Source organism: Scomber scombrus, chromosome 10, assembly GCF_963691925.1.
Source record: "Scomber scombrus chromosome 10, fScoSco1.1, whole genome shotgun sequence".
NCBI classification, from domain to species: domain Eukaryota; kingdom Metazoa; phylum Chordata; class Actinopteri; order Scombriformes; family Scombridae; genus Scomber; species Scomber scombrus.
Window position 1 is genome coordinate 1,525,001 of NC_084979.1, and position 24,693 is coordinate 1,549,693.

The following is a 24,693-nucleotide window of genomic DNA, read 5'->3' on the forward strand; positions in this document are numbered from 1 at the left end:
GAGGAGTCGATGAAAAAAAAAAAAAGCACAAAAAGGAGGTTTCCCTGGACCCAGGCTGCCATCACAACCACAGAGAACAGATAATACACCTCCAGCCTTTTCACACTCTTTTCAATGTCATCCTTTAGACTAACCAAATGCTTGTTTTGAGAGCCGACACACACTATTATTTTGAAGTATTTAATGCCCCCTCGCACAAAACATTTGTACTCTGAAGAAAAAATGGTGAAAGCTGTTTGAACTCTGTTTTATGCTCAAGGATGTTGATTCACACAGAGCGAGGGACAAACCCGCCACCCCCGAGTGATGCACCACATATTGTGTTGGGACGCAGCACAAGCGAAAGTAGATGTACAGTGTAAACATGGTCAGCGTTGGCAGCACTGGATCTCCTTCATAACCGCTGTGTACCGTGCTGGTGACGAGAGGCCAGATAGTATAAACGCTGTTGGCTGACTTAGGCTGAGGTTAATCCTCTTCTACAAGCCAACACCTTTTTTTTTAGCCCGGTAGATTAAGCAACACATTGCTGTGACGGGTGAATTTTATATAATGGGAATTAGATTGAATCATTTCAAGAGACGAGATCACTGAGTTCAATGGGATTTTTAGGAGTAATGGAAAGGACAGTAAAGGACATGTGAAGGAAATAAGCTTTGTTGTAGGGATGTTAGATATGATAATAATAAATAGTGAACAATTCAAATGCCTCCGTGTTTTGTTTTACAGAGAAATTGTTAGTATCATGCTAAAGTGTGCTAAGTTCAACTCTGTGATGGTGAGGAGGAGCAGCTAACAGCTAACAGCTAACAGCACCAACGTGGCAAGCGCCTAATACCTTGTGTTCTGGAGAAAAATGACCTCCAGTGAGTTTCTTAGTAAAAGTGAACTCACAGCAAAAACAAACTATCTACACGGTTGGTACTGGGAGCCCTTACTGTTTGTTTTTAACAGTAAATGCTACGAAAGGGGTTGACCGGCGGTGCTCGTTTGTTAGCCTGCCATCTGTCTGAGCATTGCTAGCTCACCAGTTAGCTCACAGATTTGATGCTCGGTAGCATCTTTAATGTCCTGCTAGGTAGCTAACTGGTGGCAGTGACTTCTGTTACGCCGCAAGCTAGCATGACATTAGCTCAGATGTATGTTTTGCTGGTGCCTTTATTAAACAGTGCACACCCTGCTAGTTAACGGTAACAAGACAATTACACTTCTACACATCAAATGTTTGCTTTTCAGCTTTGACATGAGTTTGCAATATCATGTTTAACAAGTCTGTAGACTCTCACTGCTTTTAATGCAGCTTTACACTCCTGCTCTAATTTACCCCTTCGAAAGAATTAAGATCCTGCCCGAAAAGAATGCTGATATATTTTCCCCCTACTTTATGGATGCTGTTATTCTGCTTTTCCACTTTGTCCAAAAACTTATAAAAATTGAGCTCTGCTGCTGTGCTTCTTTAAAATAGAAAACAATATCTCTCATTACTTTCACTATGACAGAGATGTTGCAAAGCTGAGTTGACTTGGCAGCTTTCTCATCGAGGGAATTGTGCCAGTTCAATCAGAAATAAGATTAGCGCAGTTTATTATTAGCTTGAAAATCTCCCTGTATCTGTATCTGTCCTCTCTGTAGCTACCTGTCCTTCCCAAACTTTGAGACGATCGATGAGACGCTGTTTGGAAAAAAGTGTCCAACCACAGATTGTCTTAGGTGGAGCACTGGCTTCTGACATGACACTGTGGGAGGATATTCTAGGCCATGCCTGGTGGATGTTGTGTTACACGTCGCCAGTGCAACTGACAGTCTGTGTGTGTGTGTGTTTGTGTTTGTGTGTGTATGTATGTGCCCGCATGTGCATGTTTGCACCTGATTCTGTCTGCTTCTGTATTCATTATAAGACTAGGAAGGCATTGCGGGGGTGGGATCTGGGTTTGTGTGGATGTCTGTGCTCGTGAATGTGTATGGTTTGTAGTGTGTGTGTGTGTGTGTGCGCGCGTGTGTGTGTGTGGTTGGGGGTGGGGGAGCATCACTGTGGGAGACAGGCAGATGGGGATGGAAATGAGTAGGCAGTGAGCTCATGCTAATCTCCTCCTACAGCTCCTACAGCTGATCCAGGCACAAAACACACACACACACACACACAGACACACACACACGACTGCAAATCATACACTAGACGAGCCCCATGCACTATCACACACCAAATGAGGCAGAGGATGCCTCTGCTACTGCACTCAAACGTTCCCATGTGCCTCTCATGCATATTTTTGCGAGATATGCCCAAAATCTTTCTATGAAATCTACAACACACATTTATTTCATTATAGTACAGCACCAGTGAATGTTCATTTGTTTGATAGTAGTGTGTGTGTGTGTGTGTGTGTGTGTGTGTGTGTGTGTGTGTGTGTGTGTGTGTGTGTGTGCGTGTGTGTGTGCGCGTGTGTGTGTGTCAGACAGACATCTGCCCCTTGGGAGCTGCTCGGCAGCACGCGATTGGCCAATTGCACTTAAAGAGAGGTGAGGGGTGAGGTGGGTCACCTCTTTATTTGGGGAGAGAAAGGTCGTGTGGTGCTGGTGGGGCGGGGGGGTGGGGGGGGGGGGGGTTTTGAAACTCCAGAGGCCAACACTGCTGTCAAATGAATGTTCCTGGGCTGACGCAGCACAAATTAACCCCCCACCCCCCTCTCTCTCTCTGCCCCCTCTCCCCAATTCCATCTCACAATGAGAGCTGCCCTGACTCTGTGTGTTTTCCACGGATCTGTGCAGGCAGTTCACAGTTAGAGCATGAGGAGATCTCTTCGAAGGCAACGTGTAATTTGAATGAAATTAAATAATAATAAAATGCTTTTTCTTGTCTTTCTTTTTTTTTTTTGGGGGGGGGGGGTTAATGGTGCTGATAGCAGAAAAAGGGAAGAGACTGAGACAAAATGGTTTACTGGTACTTTCCTAAGCAAAGCATGTCCTCTGTGCATATCAGATGTGATGCTTCTGGAGCGTCGCTGTATCTTTCTCAACACTTGGCGAGATGGCATCTCACTGTGAGGCCCGTGATAGTAACCACGTCAAAACAAACTGATAACATAACTGCTGTCAGTTATGACTTGGATGTTTATCTTGCGTGCAATCCATACACAGTGGTGCCCCATCCTACCCAGCACTGTAAACCATCATCCACTCAGCACAGTTTGGTGCAGACTATGTAATGAAGAACGTCTCTATACTTTGAAATTCTTTAAATCTTTCAAATCTTTCATCTTGGACTCCTTAATACCTGCGAGTTTTTACAAGAAAAAAAAATGGCTAAACGATAAAATTTGCGAGAATTTCGTGAAAGTCTGTGTGTAGGTTGTCGGTTTGTTGCCAGCTGGCAGACGTGAGAATGCAAATGGAGTGCGATGCTGGCTTTACATCTGAGCATCGTTGCTGCATTCTTGGTATAGGAGCCGCAGGCTGGGTTAGAGAAGGGGGGGAAAGGTTAGTGGATGTGTGGTGTAGTTAAGGCAATAGTCGGGTTTACAGCGCCATGTGTGTCGATGAATATTTCAAAGAGCCTCTCATTAAATAAACAGGCCGGACCTCGCCGCCTACGGTAACCTACCATCAATATTGAATGCGCAAAAAAAAAAAAAGGACAGTGTCGTTCACGAGCCGGCAGCCAGCCCGGTCATCAAATTGCACCATCTGACTGAGGAAAAGCTGCTTTTTTTTTTCTCACACAACAACTGGAAGGGGTCGACGGGTTCTTCCTTTCCGTGCTGCTCTCACAATAATCCTGATGAGACACGCTCAAGGTCCTTCTAAGACTTAAGAATAGCCACACAGTGAGCTGAGTGTGCTTGTTAGTTTCATGCTTTGTCAGAGGGTTATGAATATTCTGACCTAGTGGGAGGAAGTACTTGACTTTCACGCATGCTCTCAGCTCCTTAAAACACATTTGCTCGGAGCTTTGCGTGCGCCGCTTTTTCTCAGACGACTTGCATGTACGGTCGTCTGTTTTTTAGACCAGCGCTGCTTCTCAGGAACCTTTTCTTTTTTTTTTCCCTTCCTCCATCATGTTTGAATGGATGGGGGTGGAGGTGGGAGGTAGCCCGGTAGCCCCAGAGAGCCTTGTTTTCCTTCCCTGCCCCTTCTCCTCTGACTGACTGACTGCAGCTGGCCGCTCTCTGGCAGGTATATTAATGTTCTGTTACTGTTCCGTCCTCCCTGCCCCAGGCTCTTCATAAAGCACTCCACAGGCCGCTCCGTCCATTTGTCACATGAAAACGCTGTAGTTGATGGGTGGAGGACTAGACAACGGCTGGAGAAAAAGGGCATGAACTTCTCTTTTCTTGTTTTCCTCAGTCTTTTCTCCTGAATCAGACTTCTGTTATTTGTCCAAATAAAAGCTGTGACAGGGGTGCTGCTGTAGCTCAGGAGGTAGAACAAGCCGTCTACTAATCAGAAGATCGGCGGTTTGATTCCCGGCTCCTCCGGTCCACATGTTGAAGTGTCCTTGGGCAAGATACTTAACCCCAAATTGCTCCAGATGGCTGCACCAATGGTGTGTGGAATGTGTGAATATGACTTGTAGTATAAAGCATGTGGTTGAGTTCAGTGGTTGGAAGATTAGTAAAGCGCTATATTAGTACATTCCATTTACCAATAATGTTGAGGTACATAGAGTACTGCTTGAAGAAAGGTGTGTAGAATTCCACCTAAATTAAAGATGAGTTCATTTAGGTTGGTTTATGATTAGATTTTTAATTTAACCCCTTACATACTGTTCATACACACATATATCACAGTATGTTCTGGGTGAGTTTTAACCCTGTTTAAGCATCCCCTCATAAAAAGCGTCTACATCATATTTTGAACCTCCCATCTATTTATATAGTCAATCTGACTGATCAATAAATGTGTGATTAAACCTTGATTCATGTTTCAGAGAGCAGAGAGAGTGTATTTTTTACATCACTCATTTTAGGAGAAAAAAACATCTACTATCCCACAATATCATGTCCTATTTTACCTAAGACATGAACATATAACATAGCAATAATGATGGAAATGTATTTTATGTAAAGTGAAAATGAGCAGAACTTTATGGAACTGTGGGGTTTATTGTAGAACCATTAGAGCCATCAGTCTTCACTGCTACATCATAAAAAGAAATCCTTATTAAAACTATTAACTATTCATTTCACTAAAACACATGTCAATAGATACGGGTGTAATATGACCCAGAACATCCTCAATGGAAGAAATATTTGTAGCATCTATAGAAAAGTATAACATTTTAATATATTTTCATTATTGTGCATTTTGGGCCACTTTAGGAAAAGTCATAAAATATCAGAGTAAAAGACATTTGATGTGTTTTTACAGCTGTCAAACTTGACCTGAACAGTATATGAGGGAGAAATGGCTCGGCCAGTCAAGTGACCCGTTAAGTCAGAAGTGTACCACATGCAGCTTTCTACATGCTTTCATCCTGTGAGCACAATCCAGCAGCAACTTGGAAAATCCCCTTTTGTTTGCAGAACTTTAAAAAGACTTTGAAATAAACAGCTACTGGCAGGAAGAGGCGCAGTATGAAAAGAAACGCCGCACTTAATTCATTTTCCGCTCCCGCTTCAACGGTAGCCTTTTGAATGAAAAAAAAAAAAAAAATTCCAGACAACTGAAGCTGTATCACCTGTGATGCTCTGCCACTCTCTCTCCCTCTTCATCATGTGTGTGTGTGTGTGTGTCTTATTGTTTTCCTCTGTACGGTTTGTGGTGGAAAGACAGACGTTTAAACGGCAGATCAAAACCGCCGCTCAGACCGTTTCATCTCGCGGTACGATTGTTCCTCAAAGTTTTCGGCTAGCAGCCTCGGAGCAGAGTCGCCTTTTTTTTTTTTCCAGGACGGGAAAGAAAAAAAGAGCCAAATAAAAGTCATTACTGCAGTTAATTTCCTGCAGAGAGGGAGAAAAATGAAAAAAAAAAAAGCGGCAGCATATGTGGAGAATAATTAGCTAAACTTTTAGCACACAAATTAAACAGCCTCTTTTTAATTGACTCTCATTTGCATAGCATTCAGACGAGAAGCCTTACTCATTAAAAAATGTGTTTTTTCTTTGTGAAGAAGAAGAAGAAGACATTTTCCTTCTCAGAATGCGATCCATCAGCTCAGCCTCAGATGATTACACTTGATGTATTTCAGTCTGTCACTCGGGTTTAACTGAGCTTGAGAAGTGATGGACTTTTCAATCACACTTGACATGAAGATACTTGAATGTCAATACAGGCATTGATCTGTGTGACCCTCAGTCATGCCTCACAGTGTGGACTCACTGTCCTCCATTAGAAACCCAGACTGGCAGCCTGGCCAGGCAACAGAACTCATTACACAGCTCTAATTCAATTGGTGGCTTCCTCCTTCTTTCTTTTTTTTTTTCCCAGAGCACAGAGAACAAAATCTAAATTCTACTATTTGACAGACACACGAAAAAAAAAAGCATGAAAACAGAAAAGCAGCAGCAAATCTTTAACTTCTCCTCATGCTCCTGCAATTAGGTCAAAATTAAGCTCCGCAACAGACTCTTTTTTTATTTTTTGCAACTGTCACGTTCTGCCAAACAGCCGTATAAAGAGAATGGATATATTCCCTCAGCAGCTATTGAAATGCACAGCTACCAGCTGTTGTCCTGTCCACCGCGTGGACATGGCTGGCTGTCAGCAGGCTTAGCCAACACTGCGCCTTGCATATGAAACAGGACATGGGCCTATATCCCCTTGGGGAGTTCACTTCCTCTGAGCGCCCCCCACTACCACCACCAGCACTGCCCCACCTCCCCTTCTGAAACAAGCAGCCCCTTCAGCTGGAGGCCAGATATCCTGAGGAGCAGTGGGGGCGGGGGAGGTGAAAAAAAAAAAAGAAGAGGGGAAGTTTGAGCTGCTACACATTACAGAATGGCAGCTATTCTGGAACTAAATATTAAAACCCCTGCAAAAAAACAAAAAGTTCCATGTTGTAAGAGTGATCTGAGCTTCTAACACGCTGAGTGTCAGCACGTAGTTCCTACGCTGCTTTATTGTTCTCCTTTGAGTCTTTCTACACGTCCAATCACTTCCCACCACTTCAGAATGAAAATGGATCATTGGATGGAAGAGGAAGTCTGGCTCTGCTTGTTGTTTTTTTGACAGTAAGCAGCACAGCGGAGGTCATGGTTGACTGCGATGACACGCGTGAGTAGAGACGTGCTTCATGTGAGCTCATTCAAAACGGGTTTCACTTGTTTAAAAAGATGTCTTCACCTCTCTGAGGGAGGGGCAGGTCAAAAAAATTAAAAAAAATACTATATACAATAAACCAGTGGTTCTCAAACTTTTTCACATCAAGGACCACTAAATTGAGACAAATGACACCACAGACCCCCACCTGATAAGATTTCTGCTTTCAGATGTGTTATTATATGGATGGAACTATAGTGAAAATAAATCATTCCCCTTTTTGCTGGGAACCCCTGGACCCCCACTTAGAGAACCATTACAATAAACAATCTCTAAAATAATCTGTAATTCTATAAATCTACATCATACATAAATTCTTTATGCTATATAAGTGTGTAATGTTCCTGGGATTAAACAGTCAGGACAGCCTCAGTGTTATTATAGTGGGAGTGGGAGGTACTGAGAGCTGTGCATTAGTCTGGAAAGAAAACAAAAAGCTGCTGTTTTTTTTACCAAAAAGTGAAGGTTGGGCTGGCTCTACTGTAAGCACCCCCCTCCACCTCCTCTTCCTCCTCCTCCTCCACCCTCTGCCCCCTCTTCTATTCTCCTATCTCCTCCTCACAGAGACGGATTGTGTAGAAATCACATCATCTTGAGGGCGAATTATAAAGTTAGCAACATACTAAATCTGCAGCCACAATCCTTATCTAAACATCCTGATGCGGAAAGCCACTGATTATGTGTGCCACCCACATGTGTGAGTGTGTACCAGCCAGAAAACCAGAAGACTCTCAGCCAGAGCCTTGGCATGAGCAAACTCCACACCCAAAGCACATAAACTAATTTAAACAATTCAATAGTTCGGCGCATTGGCTCGTTGCTGTTTACAGTCGGCGCTGCGGCTCACATCCTCCCAGATAAGAAAGGAGGGGTTGTTGTTCTTTTTGTGTGTACTATAAAATTCACACTTCTTCCACAAATGCAGGCGTGTTGCAAAGAAGTGAAAAGCTGCTTTTACTCACGCCGTCTGTAACTCAGACGCACACATGTGCACGTCTCAGAAGGAAGTTCGCACAAGAGTGTCTGCAGGGAGGGAAGTGCCACAATATCACTTCCTGTGTCTGTCTGCATGCGAGACTGCTGCTAACACTTCTGTAACTCCCCTCATTAATATTGACAGAGACGCCCCGGGTCGCGAGCAGGACGACGGCGTTTTACTCGTCCTGTGCCGAGAGGCAGCAGCGTGGCTCTCTAACGCCGCTCTCTCTCTCTCCTCACATCCTCCCGGTGCCTCGGCTCAGCTCAAATGTGCTGACAAAGAAAAGCTCTGTTACCATAAGTTTAGCAATATTCCTCAACTCCACTACCCCCAGCATGCATTCCCCTCATTAGCGTTTCTTGAAACGGGGTACTTGAGGAAAAAAAAAATAATGGAGGAGTCGAATTACAAAGCAGGGCAAAGGCTCAAATGAGGCTCGGTCTTAACACTCAGGGTGCCCCGTCGGCACTTATAAAAATAGAAGAGGCCCCCTGAAAGTGGGGGTCCTCTGAGGTGTGCCCACTCCAGTCTGAATGAAAGTGTGTGCCAAGAGTGGGTATTCACCATGCATGGCAGGACTTTGGCACTCTTTTAGTGCTTCGAGGGTCTCCCCCGATTCCTCTTTCTTTGGCCGATTCCTGTGAAAGAAGGAGGCTCGGCGGAGGAGCGGAGGAGAGCTGCTTGTAAACACTTTAGCGGTTGCTTTCTGTGCCTCATCAACATGTCTGCTGCCCCCCCCCCCACACACACACACACACACACACACACGTCCACTCTGCTTTCAATCAGATTGGAGTAAAAAAGTAGGTAAGAGAGAGAGGAGGAGGGGGTTGTGTGTGTGTGTGTGTGTGTGTCAGAGGTGGGTCGCTGGCCTAGGGTAGGTGGATGTTTGGAGGGATGGTGTGGTGGGGGGTGAGTGGGTCCGATGTTTGCTGAATGCTCTCCTTTGTTGGGATCATATTATGTTTCCACCACAATACTTCTAAACCCTGCTTCATCAACTCCATTCATGTGTAACAGTTCATGCAAATGGCCGCACTAGCCTTTTTTCTCTCTCTCTCTCTCACTCTTTCTCTCTCTCTCTCTAGGGGTGGGGTGGTGAAGGGGGGGGGGGTGGGATTCTTTTTTATCAGTCTCCCACCTACACCCTCCTACAGCAGACCTCAGATTATAATCCCCTCACAGAGGCATCACACTGTTAGCGGCAGAAACCAGATTGAACATTATAAACTACTTCATCTCATATCTGATGACAGAAACCACCTGAAACACGCCGAACCACAACCTGCCAACGCTCCTGTTCTGATAGGAACTTTGTTTTTTTTAACAATTATCTCGTGTATAAAAAAAGAAAGAGAGAGAGAGAGAATGAGAGGATGTGGATACAATCAGAGAGAAAAAATGAAAACCCTTCAGCGTTGATAGTAACGCTGATTAAACCCATAGGAAGCAAGACACATGACAGCCAGACCAGCATATACATTTAATGAGACACAGTTGGCTCCACACACACACACACACACACACACACACACACATTTAGCCTAAATAATAATGATTCCGCTGCTAACTGCTCCACATGACACACACACACACACACACACACAAAGTACAACCAGACATGTAGGCTGAGACATGTATCCCACTAAAGACTACATGTGCGAGGGAGGAAATGCTTTTTCATCCAAGGAAGAGAACAAGAAGAATGATTTCCTCCTTTTCCCTCCTAAATTCATGTAGAATCTACACAGCCCTCCTTAACTGTTGTTTACTATTTCCCAGCGAGCCATTTGTTGGTAAATGAGATTGTATTTACAGTACGGGCCAATAAAAGTGAACCTCAGGGGTGTTTCACAGGCAAATAATGGCTTTATTGCCACTGGAGGTGTTTTATTGTCACTGGTGTAAGAGGCCTAATTAGTAACAATATGGCAATGATGACCCAATACTAAAGAGACACTGACCGCCTAGAAAGTCACTTTATAAATATCTACATATGTATAAATATATATATATGAATGCAACAGGCATCGGTTGGGATTTGGCTGCAGCTGAAGTTTGGTAACATTTACTGCATGTGAGCGCTTTCATGCATTCTCTAACTGGGACAATTTCCACCAGGAAGCTCTTCAAGGACAGCTGGGATTTCCAGGACCACAGGTTGGCAACCACAACTATAGCAGCAACATTTACAGTACAGCCTGGAGTTGGAACAAGTGGACTGCACGAGATATTTAACAGTCCTCATTTTGCTGGGAACCCCCAAACCTCACACCGAGAGCCGTAAACTCTACCAGATCACTGCAGAGAGGCAGGATGATGGCTTTAAATGCATGTCAGTGGGTACATTCAAGCTTTTTTCACAAATGACTATTTGAATAAGCAACTTCAGGACAAGCTCCTTGCAGTTTGCATTAAAGCAGAGTAGTGTACAGGAGCTGCAAAGCATTCATAAACTATGCAGGAAAATACATACATAAGGAAATAACTGAACAATCTAAAGTGAGTTGCATTATATCATCTAGATGATATGCAAAAAAAAATAAAAACAGAGCAAAAAGTGCATGAGCAGCCATGCATACACACAGCTCCATGGAGCCTCAACTCACCCTGGATGATGCTTTCCTCTTGTACTTGTTGGCGAAGTCAAATTTCTCCTTGATCTCGTCCAGCAGCAGCTCCAGACGGCTCTTCTCCTCTTTCCCCGTGTAATCCTGGCCCAGGAGGATGTATGCCCTCCAGTTAGCCGAGTCGAAGCCCCAGTGGCAAGTCCTGTTCTCCTGCGCCTTGTGACTGTGCACCACGAACTTATGGGTCGGATACATGAGTCTGCAGTCCATGCACTGGATGCACGCTGCGTTGGGGTTGTTGTACAACTCCGGCACGAACAAGCCCTTACACTTGCCGAAACACTCGTGGTAGATTTTGAAGCTCCTCTCGGTGAGCTCCAGCTCCAGCGATCCTCCGCTCAGCTCCTTCTTGCAGCGGGGCGGGTAGGCGCCTCCGTAGATGAGGGCGTTGCACAGCCGCTCGGCGTCCGTCTTGGTGATGAGGCCGCAGGACGGCGCAGAGAAGGGCAGGATCCCCATGACTTTAAGGATCTCCAGCTGGTCCGCCGTGCACCGGGAGCAGTAGATGTGCAGCTCGTCGCACACCGAGTTGATCTGCTGCAGGGTGAAGTCCCGCAGCACCGTGTTCAAAATCTGCGGGAGACACAGCCGCTTCTCCCCGCCGACCACGAAGCATGAGATGGTCTCACTCTCCAGGACCGTCTCACACCTCTCCGTGGAGCGATCGGACGGGATGAAGAGCGGGCCCGGCATCACAGGCGGCGGGAGATGCTGCAGAACCGGCTCTGGCTCCTTACCGTCCTTCTTAAAGAGGAGCTCATGTTGCCACCGGGCAGAGAAAGCCGCCGGTCCGCCCAGAGAGCTCATAGAGCTGAGGTGAAACTGCTTGAGAGTTTGTTGCAGTCCCGGATGAGGCTGGAAGCTCTGCCGACTTACAGTCTCCATGTTTTTCCTGCAACTTTAGAAGCGAAAAGCTCTCTTGTCGTCGACCGGGAATCACGAGTATCAATCCGTTCCCGAAGCTGGTAAATCCACGGTGTCCCAGAACTGAACAAAAATGCGAAGCGCTTCATGAAATATCCAGAATAAAGTCCCAGACGGTGAGTTTCCAGTGTAGAGGCAGTCTGTGTCTACTGACTGATCACCGGCCAGTCGCTCCCTGCAGCGGGTCGCAGACTGTCCATATCTGAAAGACGACTCTCCAAAACTCCAGGAAAACCAAAAAAAGTTCCGTTTATCGAATTCCAGAAAGAAATGGGACAAATCACAACAAAAAGCGGGAGTTGTGAGTCGATACAGCTCGATTAAAAAAATCCTTATTTGCGGCTCTTTCCGCTGTCGAGGACTGCCGCAATCCACTCCGTCTGCCCCCGCAGTTCACTCTGACTGTATGGAGATGAGAAGTCTGAGAGCCAGCCTGCGCTCTCTCTCTCTCTCTCTCGCTCTCTCTCTCTCGCTCTCTCTCTCTCTCTCTCTCTCACTCACTCTCTCTCCCTCCCCCTCTCTCTCTCTCTCTCTCCCCCTCCCTCTGTGTTTGTGTGTCTGGCTCAGTCATTGAATCCCAGCCAGGAATGTGAGTGACTCTGCAGGCAGGCAGGGCTCTTCCAGGAACAAGCCGTCACCCCCCCCTCCCCTCACTGCCCTGCAGAGAGCAGAGAAGAAGAAAAAGCAGCGATGTGAGGAGGGAAGACGGATGCTGCGTTTAGGTCGTATGGGAAAAAGTACAAACTTTATGTCAGTACTTTCTGCCTTACTTGTACTTAACTCGAGTATTTATGTGTTTAACTACATAATCATTTCTATTACAGTAACGTTTCTAAGGAAATGCTGTAGGCTACTAAATCCGCTATGCTTTATTGAAGGCTTTTTACTTACATTTCAGATTTAAATTTAGATTTAATACAAAACATGGACAACATATACAATATGATGCACCATCATATAAAGAAAAGTATATAAAAATGTTTTAAATCAGCCGCCTTGCTGTTACACTTAAGGACTTAAAGCTTAATAACACATTATACGTACAGGTATATATACAAGTACAAATAAGGGCTAATCTGTTGTAGCTGTCTGTATTTTTACTTGAGCAAAGTGTTGAATGAATGCAAGACTTTTTGCATGTAATTAAGTATTTTATAGGCTCTTTTTTTAACAGTATATTATGAGTGTAGATTTGAACTTTGATTTATTTACTGTTTGGCTACTGTACTTTTTACTTTACTCATTTGAATACAGGACTCTTACCTATAACTGAGTAATTTTACATTGTGCTATTTCTGCTTGAGTAAATGATCTGAATATTTCTTAAATCGCCCAGATTCTATAGATAGATATATAGCAGGTATTGGTATTTGATATGTATATATTTCCTTTTTACCTTATAAAAGTGACATGTATTATTCCATGTTCTCTACATCTGAGATCGGGTCATTTATCAGCTAAAACCTTAAATCAACGATAAGTTCAACACTTCCATCTTTTACCCATGGTACCTGAATGCATCAGAAGAATAGAGCAGCTATGTGTGGAGGGGAAGAAGAAGAAAAAAAAGCTCAGAAAAGGATGGCTGGTGTTTTGCGAGTCGACAAATTTAGCTTTTGGAAGGGGAAACGCAAATTGCACGACTGACTGCGGTTTATTTATTTTTCCTTCTGCCTGAATGTGTTAAAATTGTTTGGCAAGTAGCAGCGAATAAACAAGTTTCATGTGTTGGAGACCTTGAGAGACACTCTTTATAAAGAAATGATGATAGAAGACTTTTAGGATCTCAACGCACCAATACAACCTGCAACAATAAGCAAAGCAGTGATTCTTTGTGGGCCGATACTTTCAATTCTTTGTGTATTCTTTCCATTCTGTTTATTTTGACTGTTACCCATAGAGATCGTCATCTGTTACTCATAAAGACCAATTTGAACAAAATATGTAGACCCAGACTGTATGCACAAACACAACTGATGTTTCAAAGCGTTAACTTGTACTGTTACTATCGGATCAGATGTATAATGCTTTACTTTTCATGTTTCTGTTGAAGGATAAATTATTTTAGGACACACAGTGTACAAACAGAAAGTCCTCTCAGGGCTTGTAGAAGTTGCAAACAGAAAAGAAAAAAAAGTCTCCTTTGACACATTTTCTCTCAGAATGTTATGGGAAGTTACAGTGAAGGGGAAGTCATATATTATTGTGTTATAATCAAAACCAAGCAAGCGAACCTAAGGAGGTCATGTGTCCAGAGCAAGTTCAACTCCAGCCCTGATGAACAACTGTTTTCTGTTCCTGTGGCGTCCCCTAGCCAAACACTGCTGTAACTGCAACATGATGGCAGGGGCCAAGACCTGGAGGAACCTCTACTGCAGCCCAGTACAGTCACTGTGTGTGTGCAGGAGAGCGGCTAGGGATTTTGGGCCCCATGAAAAGATATCACATAGGGCCCCACCACCACACACAGGTCAAACCAAACATGTGCAGTTTCTGTAACCACACCTGTACCTGTGAAGACTTGTAACTCTCTTATCGTCCAATACTAACTGTATAATATTTACTGACAATATAACACTGTGTAGACATGCATGCAACATTCAACATAGTTTAATAGTAAATGAAATATTCTATTCATGTCTATTAATGATGATATGTTAATTCAAAAATTAACTAATGTTCAAAAAAATGTTAGGGCCCTGTCAGTCACGGAGCATTAGAATTGTCCTAACTTTTCACCTCCTGTGTGTGTGTGTGTGTGTGTGTGTGTGTGTGTGTGTGTGTGTGTGTGTGTGTGTGTGTGTGTGTGTGTGTCTGTGTGTGTGTGCGAGCATGCGCGACTGAATTTTTAGTTTCAAGTTTGACAGAGTTTTTGGACCAATACTTTTCAGCTCTTGCTAGCGCTGATAACAAATATCAAATATCAATTATCACAATATTTTTGAGTAAATGATAAGAGTTATTTTTGCACAATCCATTTTTGAGAACAGATCAGTCATGTGCACATGATGACCAAATGAGCAGTAGTATTCAGTGTTCATTTTACTCAGCTCAGAACTTAGAACATTGTATCCATTTATTGGAACATAACCTTTATGACCAAGAGTAGAAAATATTTATGCTATGTTGTAATATTATTAGAAGCAAAGTTAAAGACAGCATCTGGCTTCATAATTACAGGTAAATAGCCTATATTTAATTCCACCAGGATTCACACATTTTTTACATTTCCATTGATCTTTTCTAGATCAATATATTACAGACAAAAAATAGTTTGTATATCAGATGACAAACATAATCCGATTTATATGAAATTTACAGGGTGTGTTCTCGACATCATACGCTACAACATGACATATAATTGGTGGGTGATCTCTAGCGCCGCATAGTGGACACAGGCAGTGTCAGTAAGACCATCACACAATGTTCAATAAAAGCCCGGGTGCCAAGACGTCTACGTGCTATTTCCCCCTGCCTACTGTCTTTATGCCAAGCTAGGCTAACCACGCATTGACTGCAGCTCAGTATCCACTTATAAATGAATATGAAAAACATTATAAGCTACTTCTTTAATTCAACAATAACTGAATGAACTACATCAAATGGATCAGGCCTGTTTTCTGATAATTACCCAGTGTATGAAGCCTGCTATAACACTATGGGTGGTCTTATCATGGCATGAGGCCATCCTGCCAGCCAGCTCTGGCAGCTACAGGCTGGATGTGGGCCTACAGTACTCCACTGACATACTGTATCACTGTCTGTGTGTGTGCATTAAGTGGTAATGGATACAAGTGAGGTACAAAGCTTGTGTTTCCTTCAGGCCTTTCATCCTATCAAGGCCAGAGCTGCTAGACAGTACGGAGTGTATGCCAAGCCTCAGTGATTCATATTCAGATTTGCCACCATGCAATGTTTTTTCTTTTCTTTTCTTTTCTTCTTTCTTGCCTTGAGCTCATCTGTGCTCATCATTTATTTGAATTTGTCAATTATGACCTTGCATCAGAGTCTGATGTGTTTTTGGAGAGCTGTAAGCATCTGCTGCAGGATGCACACTATCTGCCACTCACAGTGAACATGAAGGTCTTGCTTGATGATGATGGTCATGACTCCAGGTCTTCTCCTCCCTTTCTGTAATTGTATTTTTCTTTTTTCTTTTCTTTTTTATTAATCTACTTAATCGCTGCGTTTTGAGAAACCTTTCCCTGTTGCTATGTTCAAGGACTGTCTGACATTCAGGAATTCAGACTCACAGAACAAGATAAGAAGGCATCTTTAGAAACTACCAAAATCACATGATCCTTCCCACAATGCTAATGTTAGCTTCAAGTTTATTACACAGTTTTGTAACAACAAATGTTATTTGACTCTCAAATCTCGAAGGACACTAAGCTGAAAGCCTCAGTATACTTAAAGGTTGTACATTGTGGGCCAATCGTCTTTAGGCAAAAGTTTTACACTTGAGTTTGGTTAGAAAAGTCTGCAGTCACATAGAGGAGTTAGATGCCATTTAACATTAAACTGGGGTTAAATATGTTCACTGTCAAATGTACACATACAAAGGGATGAATTGTGTTAAGAAAAAAAAAGCAAGCATGAGGAGTAAATCGTGCCTACTTTCAGACCTTCTCTAAACCTGGCCAAAACATAACTTTGAGAATGTATAAATACATAATCTTGGGTCTGAATCCTTGCTTAGAGCTGCTACAATGTGGGACTGAAGACATTCTGTGGATGCATCATCATAATTACAACATACCAGGTGGGAATTTCCAACCTTTCACTTTGAGTGGATTTCAGCAAAGTGGTTTCTCCCTTGGAACAGTTCCAAAACTTAATCTGGCTACATGATAGATAGCAGTAGACAAGAGACTGTGTTCATTAGAGAGCGTTGGAGATGTTGGTAGGTGTATTTTTTTACTTTGAAGATCTCGATTCCAGCTTTATGATTAACCATTACATACTGTTCATATTCTGACTCATAATTAGCCTCTACACTAATTTACATTCATAAATTCCCTGTCAGTCATTAATACATTTTTGATTAATCCTTCTGTGGGAAAAACATTCACAAATACTATTTTATGATCAAGGAGAACATTTTATAGAATATGATGAATACAACAGTATGTTTGAATGCTGAGTTTTGAATTTGTTTAACAAACACAGGTCAGATTTGTACATTTGCATATATAACAATGTGTATCAATAAAAAAGTTGCATTTTATTCCCATTTTTGTATACTGTGGGTCACATTAGGAAAAGTCTGGTTAAAATAAAAAAATTTTTTTTACCCTGAACAGTATGTAAGTGTTAATGTACACACATGTCAATATCAGTTTTTTTTTTATCTCAAGATGTCAAGAATGTAGGCGTCAGAACTGATAAGGTTACATATTTTAGCTCCAAGTATAAGTATGCTCCAATCAATACAGCCTTAAAACAAAAGGTCCTCTTCATACATGGCAACATAAAGTCCATCCCCATGTATGGTGAATGTAAATGGAGGTAGATTTTATCACAGAGGCTGCAATGAGATGGACTCCTCCAGGCAAAAGAAAACCTGGGGGACCCAACATGACCCGGGACAGAATTAATGGACGATCAAGCCAAAGTGAACCTAGCTTGGGTGGAGGCTCAACATGTTGCCAAGAATTGCAAATGATGGCAGGAGCTTATTGTGGCTTTTATATCATAAAGAGGAAAAGGAGAATTAAGGGTGAGTTATGCTATATGAGAAGTAGTTTGTATGATCTGTTGTCCAACCATGTTGGAAAGTGTTTATCTAGCTGTTCTGAACAGCCACAGTTAAAGGAGCGAAAAGCCAGCTGTCATGGAGGGGGGTGAGGGGGAGGGGAAATAATTGTTAAATATAATAATAGTCCACATTTTTAGACAGGCTCTCATGGAAGGCATTCATAGTGTGTGTGTTACAGAGAACTACCAGTTTCCATAGTTATTTAGCACACTGAACGCTTAAGTAAGTAACGTGTATGGCTAAAACAATAGCAAAACAATTCTATATGTTGTGTGCTAATTGGTATTGAAAGGTGTGGTTAGTTTGTCAGTTCTGGGCTACTGTAGAAATATGGCAGTGCAACATGAAGAAGAGGACCTACTCCCTTTGTAGATATAAAGGCTCATTTTAAGGTAACGAAAACACAATGATTCTTATTTTCAGGTGATTACACACTAATTAAAACATACTTATAAATATTATATTTCATTTCTGCCAAGTCCTTTCTGCTAGATGCCACTAAATTCTACATGTGAGTCATTAAAAATGTATTACATTACTTCACTACTCAACAGCAAAAGCAATTAGTTACATTCAAAGCAATGATTACTTTACTTTAATTACTCAGCTCTGTCATGGTGCTGTTCCATTTCCTGTGTTTAACATGTAGAAAAAACAAGGATACACTGACCACAGTTTGGAGGTATTTCCTTATAATTAGCCAGCCTAACATTAACCCCAGTGACTACATGAAGTTCCAAGTCATTCCTGAATGTAGCTTTACTAGTGGTTAACATTGGCAAGCCAACTAAGAAGACACATGTAAATAAGACTTTATTCAAGTTACATTATACCTCTTTGGTGGCGATTAATTGTGTCCTTATTCCTACAGAACCCACACCAGTCTAGACCAAACTAATATCAACCCTCCATCAAACTACTGGCAGGCCCCTGAACTGTTGTAGGAACAGAGAGTTACTTGGATCAGTATCAGTAATCATTAAATCTCAAATTGTTGCTCCTCACCTTATCTTTAAGCATTACTAGTATGTGTTCCTGCCCAGTATTGACTATTTTTCATTGGTTTCTTGCCACACGGTCTTGGTCTCTTCCCTCTGAGGGAAATATCTGGCTCCTTGGATGTGTCATCAGCAGACATGGGATGTCTTGTCATTACTATGCTGATGATACCCAGCTGTACATCAAAACTTCCCCAAGCCCTTCTGCATAAAGGACTGGATGAGCACAAGTTTCCTCCAGCTCAATGGCAGCAAAACCTCATTGGCACTCCACATGAGGTTCCCATACCTCATCTCACCTTTGACAGCCAGGTCAATCCCCCTTCCTCCTCAGTCACTAATCTGGGTGTTAGGTTTGACCCTCAGCTGACTTTTGCAAACCCTCTTTTTATCTCAAAAACATCTCTAAACTCTGCCCCTCTCTAACCCTAAGATCTAACATGTAGAGAAACTTCGTCCATGACTTCATCCCCTCAAGACTGGACTAAATGTTGTCATGAAGTACCGGAACAATATACCAGGAACACCTGAAGATTTGTGTCTATGTTCTCATCACTCCATGGAGAAGTTGAGTAGTGGTTTCACCTCCCAGAACATTATATTTCTTTAACTTAAATCCTTATGGCTGCTGCCACCTCAATTTTATTCTCCTCATCATCCTTCCCGTCACCATGACAGCAGAACACAACACAGCATCACGTGGGATGAATGACATAACGTTTCTTTCCAGGCGCCGGGTTGCTTTTTCCCAGAGTAGCACTATGTACCACAGGACTGGCCCACTGCTCTGCTTTTGTGTTTTCCCCTTCTGTGGTTGAGGTAGAAAAAACAGATTGGCTAATGTCAGCAATTTAGCGGCAGTCCTTCTGGAATACTCATCTTATGGGGCACTGTTTCCAAAAAAATGCTCTCACCTTATTTCAAAGTGGCAGGGTTTTCCCATAGTGCAGTTTTCCTTTTTTTGAAAAAAAATAATTCTCTCCTCTTTCCTTTCTTTTCTGTTCCTTCCGTTCAGTCCAGCTTTCCCTTGTCTTTTTCCATTGCATAATTGTAGCCGCTCTCCGTTGGTCCCTCTCTTCTGTCCAAAAGCTTAGAGGGCTCAGAAAGTCCCACCATTATTATGACTTCAACTTTCCACTTAATGTGTGTCCTAGCAGAGGGAACAAAGTATTATCATTACAGTTCGCATCCTTGTATGATGTAACCTTCTTTAGTGTGCACTGAGAAGAAATCCTTATGAAAGAGTGGTATGAGAACTTGTGTATTTGTAGATTTAAAGTGAGAGGTGGTGATTGGGTGACTTAAGGGGTGGTTGTGGCTGAGGAGGTAGAGCCAATCAGAGGGTCTAATCAGAAGGTCGGGGGCCTTAGGTTAAGCTTTTGAACCCCAAATTGCCCCTGATGGTTGCGCCAGCACGCTTCATGTTAGCTTGCAGCCATTGGTGTGTGAGTGTGTGAGTGTGTGAGTGCAGAGCAGGAAAAACACTGTAAAGCACTCTGGATAAAAGTGCTATATCAGCAACTATTTACCATGACCAAAAATGGGCCATTAAAAGGCTCTTGATCATGTTTTCTCAGCTTTAAAGTCAAAGGCATATTGCATTTTGAGAGAATATTACACTTTGATGAACTTCCTGATGTTAATGTTAAATTCGGAACTGGCTGAGCACACATTATTTTCGTTAATTTACTTTCTTTCATTTAGTTTAGTTCACATTAGATTTACATTTTTGGATTGTTGTGCATATTGATGTGAAATGGGACAAAAATGTGTTTACATCACATTCCTACCACCTTTTTAAAAGTATAATTACTCTATTTTTGGAGCAAAGACCCTTAAAAACATTAGTTAACAATAGTCATTTCAACTCTGAAGTCCACTGACTGACATTTTTAGAGCTTTCATCAGCAAATGTTGTCATTACTTAGAGTGGATGAATCCTACACTGATTAAAAGTATAGTACTTACTGTTTACACTGTTCCTCAAAGAGACAGCTTATCCTTAAGATTTCAGTGTAAGAGATGGGAGACAAAATCCACAGTCCACAGTGTTTGCACAAAAGTGCATCCTAAATTTGCCCCCACGGATAAGCTCAAAACTGCATGGGAGGAGGACTTGGGTTTTCCTTTATCAGAGGATACTTGGGTTTCCATGCTCAAACTGGTTAATTCAACCTCCCTCTGTGCACGTCACTGTTTAATTCAGTTTAAAGTGGTACACAGGGCTCATATTTCAAAAGTAAAACTGTCCTCCATATACCCGGATATTAGTCCATACTGTGTAAAATGCAAACATGCGGAAGCTTCTCTCATTCTCATGTACTGGTCCTGCTCAGGCCTTGGGAGATATTGGAGGGAGGTTTTTCATACACTTTCTCGGGTGTTAAAGGTCAAATTAGAACCAAACCCTTTGACTGCTCTGTTCGGGGTCATGGGAAGGGAGAAAAAGTTAACCACAGCAAAGCAACGCACTTTATCCTTTGCCTCCCTTCTGGCTCGACGAGCAATTCTGCTGAGGTGGAAGGATACTTTCCCTCCCACTCATGTGCAATGCCTAGAAGATATCATGTATTAGACACTCACTCAGGAGGTGTGGAGCCCCTTCTTAAAAGAATTCCAGACCCTTTAAAGGCTTGGCCCTTGAGTACAGCTCAGCTATGCTGCTCACTTGTTACACACTCCGTGCGTTTGGTTGAACAGTGATCTTATGCTATGACTAGTAATCTGGCAATGACATGGGAGGGATTATTTTATACATTGTTCAATATCATTATTTTTATTTTATTTTTTATTATTCTTTATGTATTTTTTATACATCTCATTTGTGCATGGTGTGATTGATATGTACCCACACCAATCTCATGTCTCTGTAATGGCTATCCAGCACTGCACATTTGTTATAATGAGAAAATGTCAATAAAAAGATCTTGAATTAAAAAAAAAAGTGCATCCGAAATTTGAACAAAATTACGTGTATAGGTTCAAAAGTCTGTCTTTCCAAGTCACAGTGTTTTTAGTTCAAAGTTCATTCTATGCATACTGATGGATGGTGCATCTTTGCTGAACAGCAGTAGAGAGTGAGTAACATGAAGAGGAAGTTTGGTACTAGAAATTCTGTAACTTGGGAAAATACCCACTTGATTTGTCAAACACAGATTGCCAAAGCCTCATCATCCTCGGTTGAACTTAAGAATGAATTCTTGCACACCTTTGAAAAAAATCAGTTGATCTTAATTATTTTTCATAATGTGAGCTCTGGTCAGGACTATAGGTGGGTATGTATAAACTGTGTTTGAATAACAGCTCCCTAACTCTCCTATGAGCTTTTACACCTTTATTCTTATGACTACAGTGAGTTAGGTGACCACCTTTAACTTAAGCAGAGGCCTACTAAGTCAAAAGCAATAAAAACAAATGTTTTTGGTGTGTGTGGCTTTTAAAAATGGTGTAAATAAATGCTTTAAAACTTCTATACTAAAATTCTTATACACTTAAATACTACTAAAAATACTACAGTCTTAAATGCAATATACAGTCTCTTAAGTGCAATACACCATTTTCTTACACTATTTATTTCCCCATTGTATGCCTGTTTATGTTGTTTGTCTTATTGGTTCGTTTTTTTGTTTGTTTTTATTGACTAATCAGCACTGTTTCAGATGTAACACTCCTTATCTTGTTGTATGTTCTTCTACAATGACAATAAAGGCTTTCCATTCTATTCTGTTCTAAATAAAATCTTATAAACTCCTTGATATGATTTGAATTTTTCTGCCCCTTTTAATCCAATGGGATGGAGTGTACGTCTCTCTAACGATATTTTAGCTATAATAGCGATGTAATAATATACAGTATTGCATATTATGTATGTAATCATCACACTAAAGAACCTTTGACTGTATCATTACAAAACACTCTGTTGGGATCTTGCCTTGCTGAGCTAATAGTGTGTATTATTTACATGTATTATGCTATATTAAAGATAAACTGAAAACAATATAACGTATGTGCATAATACCATCAATCATTACAAAGAAAGCCCACACAACAAAATACTGTATATGTTAAAGTACCAAAGATTTACCATTCAACAGTCAATGCACTCAGGGAATGTACTGCTGATATCATCTCACACTGTGTTTCACAATGTTCAAAGTATGTATGTCTTTAGGTCTGTAAGTATTTAAACCCAATAAACTGAATAGAGAGATGGAGGGTTTGACCACAAACAGTAGATGCAGTATGAACTATTTTCTATAATGCATTAGTTTGAAACAAACAGTGATAGAGAAAGTTAGCACACTTTCTACAAGACATGTATAAAACTAAACCATTGACTTCCTCGAAATGCCAGATTTCTTACATGATTGGTTGATTACTGTCATGGTGCTGCTTGACTGGATTGACCTTACTACAAGCCAACTGAGCCAAGCCAGGCCAGCTGCTGTGATGATGAACACTGACAGATTCAGCCATGCCTCACAGAACAGCTATGAGAACACCTGCACAGTCAGTCAATCAATGATGATCTCACGTCCAGTCCAAATCAACACAATGTTACACATATGGCTGTTATTGCTTGACACCACACACACACCCTGCAATTAGTTATTCAAACATTTTCACAGTTTCTAATTCTTCACATATCTCTTTGTTATACACCAAATATATGTAAATAAAATCCTTTTTTAGTATTTTAATATCATAGTCCTTGTCTTTTATCTTCCTGCAAAGCATTTTTATTGTTTGATGACACATTTTGAATTCAGAAGCGTTTACAAAAATGTGTCCAATCGAATGTGATTTTGGGCAAACCCATAAAATATCATGTAAAACTGCACACATGGGTTTTTATAGCTATCAGAGGATTATCACTGAGGGAAGAACAACTGTGGAGAAAATGATCTTTCTATTCTTACTTTACATTAATTTAGAAAAATGTGTTGATTGGGTTCTGTGATGAATGACAAGAATGTCTGCTCTCAAGTTGTTATTTGTTTATTATTTAAACAGTAAGAAACAATACATTTATTCTGTATCTGAATGTATGAACAAGAAAACTGTTAAAACTCATATAAGCTTTACAAGATAAGATAAGATGTATCTTATTTTCTGCAGTGTAGCAGTGTAGTGGGAAAAAAGTAGCAGTCTAAGAGTGAAAGTGATAAAAATAAATAAGATAAAATAAACTACTATATACAGTAAACAATCTCTGTGTTTATAGACTCAAGATGTAAGGGTTGGTTGTCACACTTTTTACTCTTGTGAGAATTGCTGGCCATCAAAACATCTTTCAATAAAGATTAATACATTAAATGGAAGCTTAAGGTCTTGGCTTGAAATGGATATCACGTTCACTTTTATAACTTATTGTAACAAGACGCTATTAACCATCAAACACACTCTGACACAATGTGACAACTAACCCCATCACTGTGTTACAAGCTATGGGTTTGGTTGTACCTATAATTACCAATGGGGTTTCAGTTAAAAATGATGTGATTATAAAAAGCGTGTAACTTTTTTGTTAGATAGAATCAAAGTGTTTCAACCATGAATTTGAACCAGGTGATTAGTAGTAACGTGTAAAGTTAAGGAATTGACAGTGGTGAAAGAATCTAGCTTGTATTAAAATTGTTGTTTCATCACAATAACAAGAAACCGATTAGTTGCTGGGTGGTTTGTCTCACACAAGGGAGAGGGACGATCGGATTGGACAAAGTCGAGTGACGTCATGTTTCAGGAACAAGGAAGTCGAGGCGGGAAATTTCGAAGCTTTTTTTTTTGAGAAGCGATGTAAACAACATGGCTGAAAATTATCCCAAATCTAAACTGAGGAGAAAGAAATGTTGTGTTACAGAAAAGCAGCCAGAAACAGAGAAGAAGAGCCGACTAACACTGTTGTTACCCGCTGACAATGAGAGGTGAGAGACGTTATATCTGACTGTGTATATATTATATGTTCTTATAATACTTTACTGACTATATATTATATGTTCTTATAATACTTTACTGACACTGAGAGGTGAGAGACGTTATATCTGACTGTGTATATATTATATGTTATTATAATACTTTACTTACTATATATTATATGTTATTATAATACTTTACTGACTATATATTATATGTTCTTATAATACTTTACTG

At 41.3% G+C, this 24,693-nt stretch overlaps 1 protein-coding gene across 1 annotated transcript in view; it reads right to left on the minus strand.

Moving 5' to 3' along the window:
- The window catches only part of skia (v-ski avian sarcoma viral oncogene homolog a), an 80,282-nt gene extending 68,118 nt beyond the window's left edge, over positions 1-12,164 (minus strand). Inside the window, exon 1 of the mRNA XM_062427584.1 lies at positions 10,843-12,164. Coding sequence (XP_062283568.1) covers positions 10,843-11,748 — 906 coding nt within the window. The 5' untranslated portion in view covers positions 11,749-12,164. The remainder of the gene's footprint in view (positions 1-10,842) is intronic.
- Positions 12,165-24,693: the final 12,529 nt, after the last annotated feature.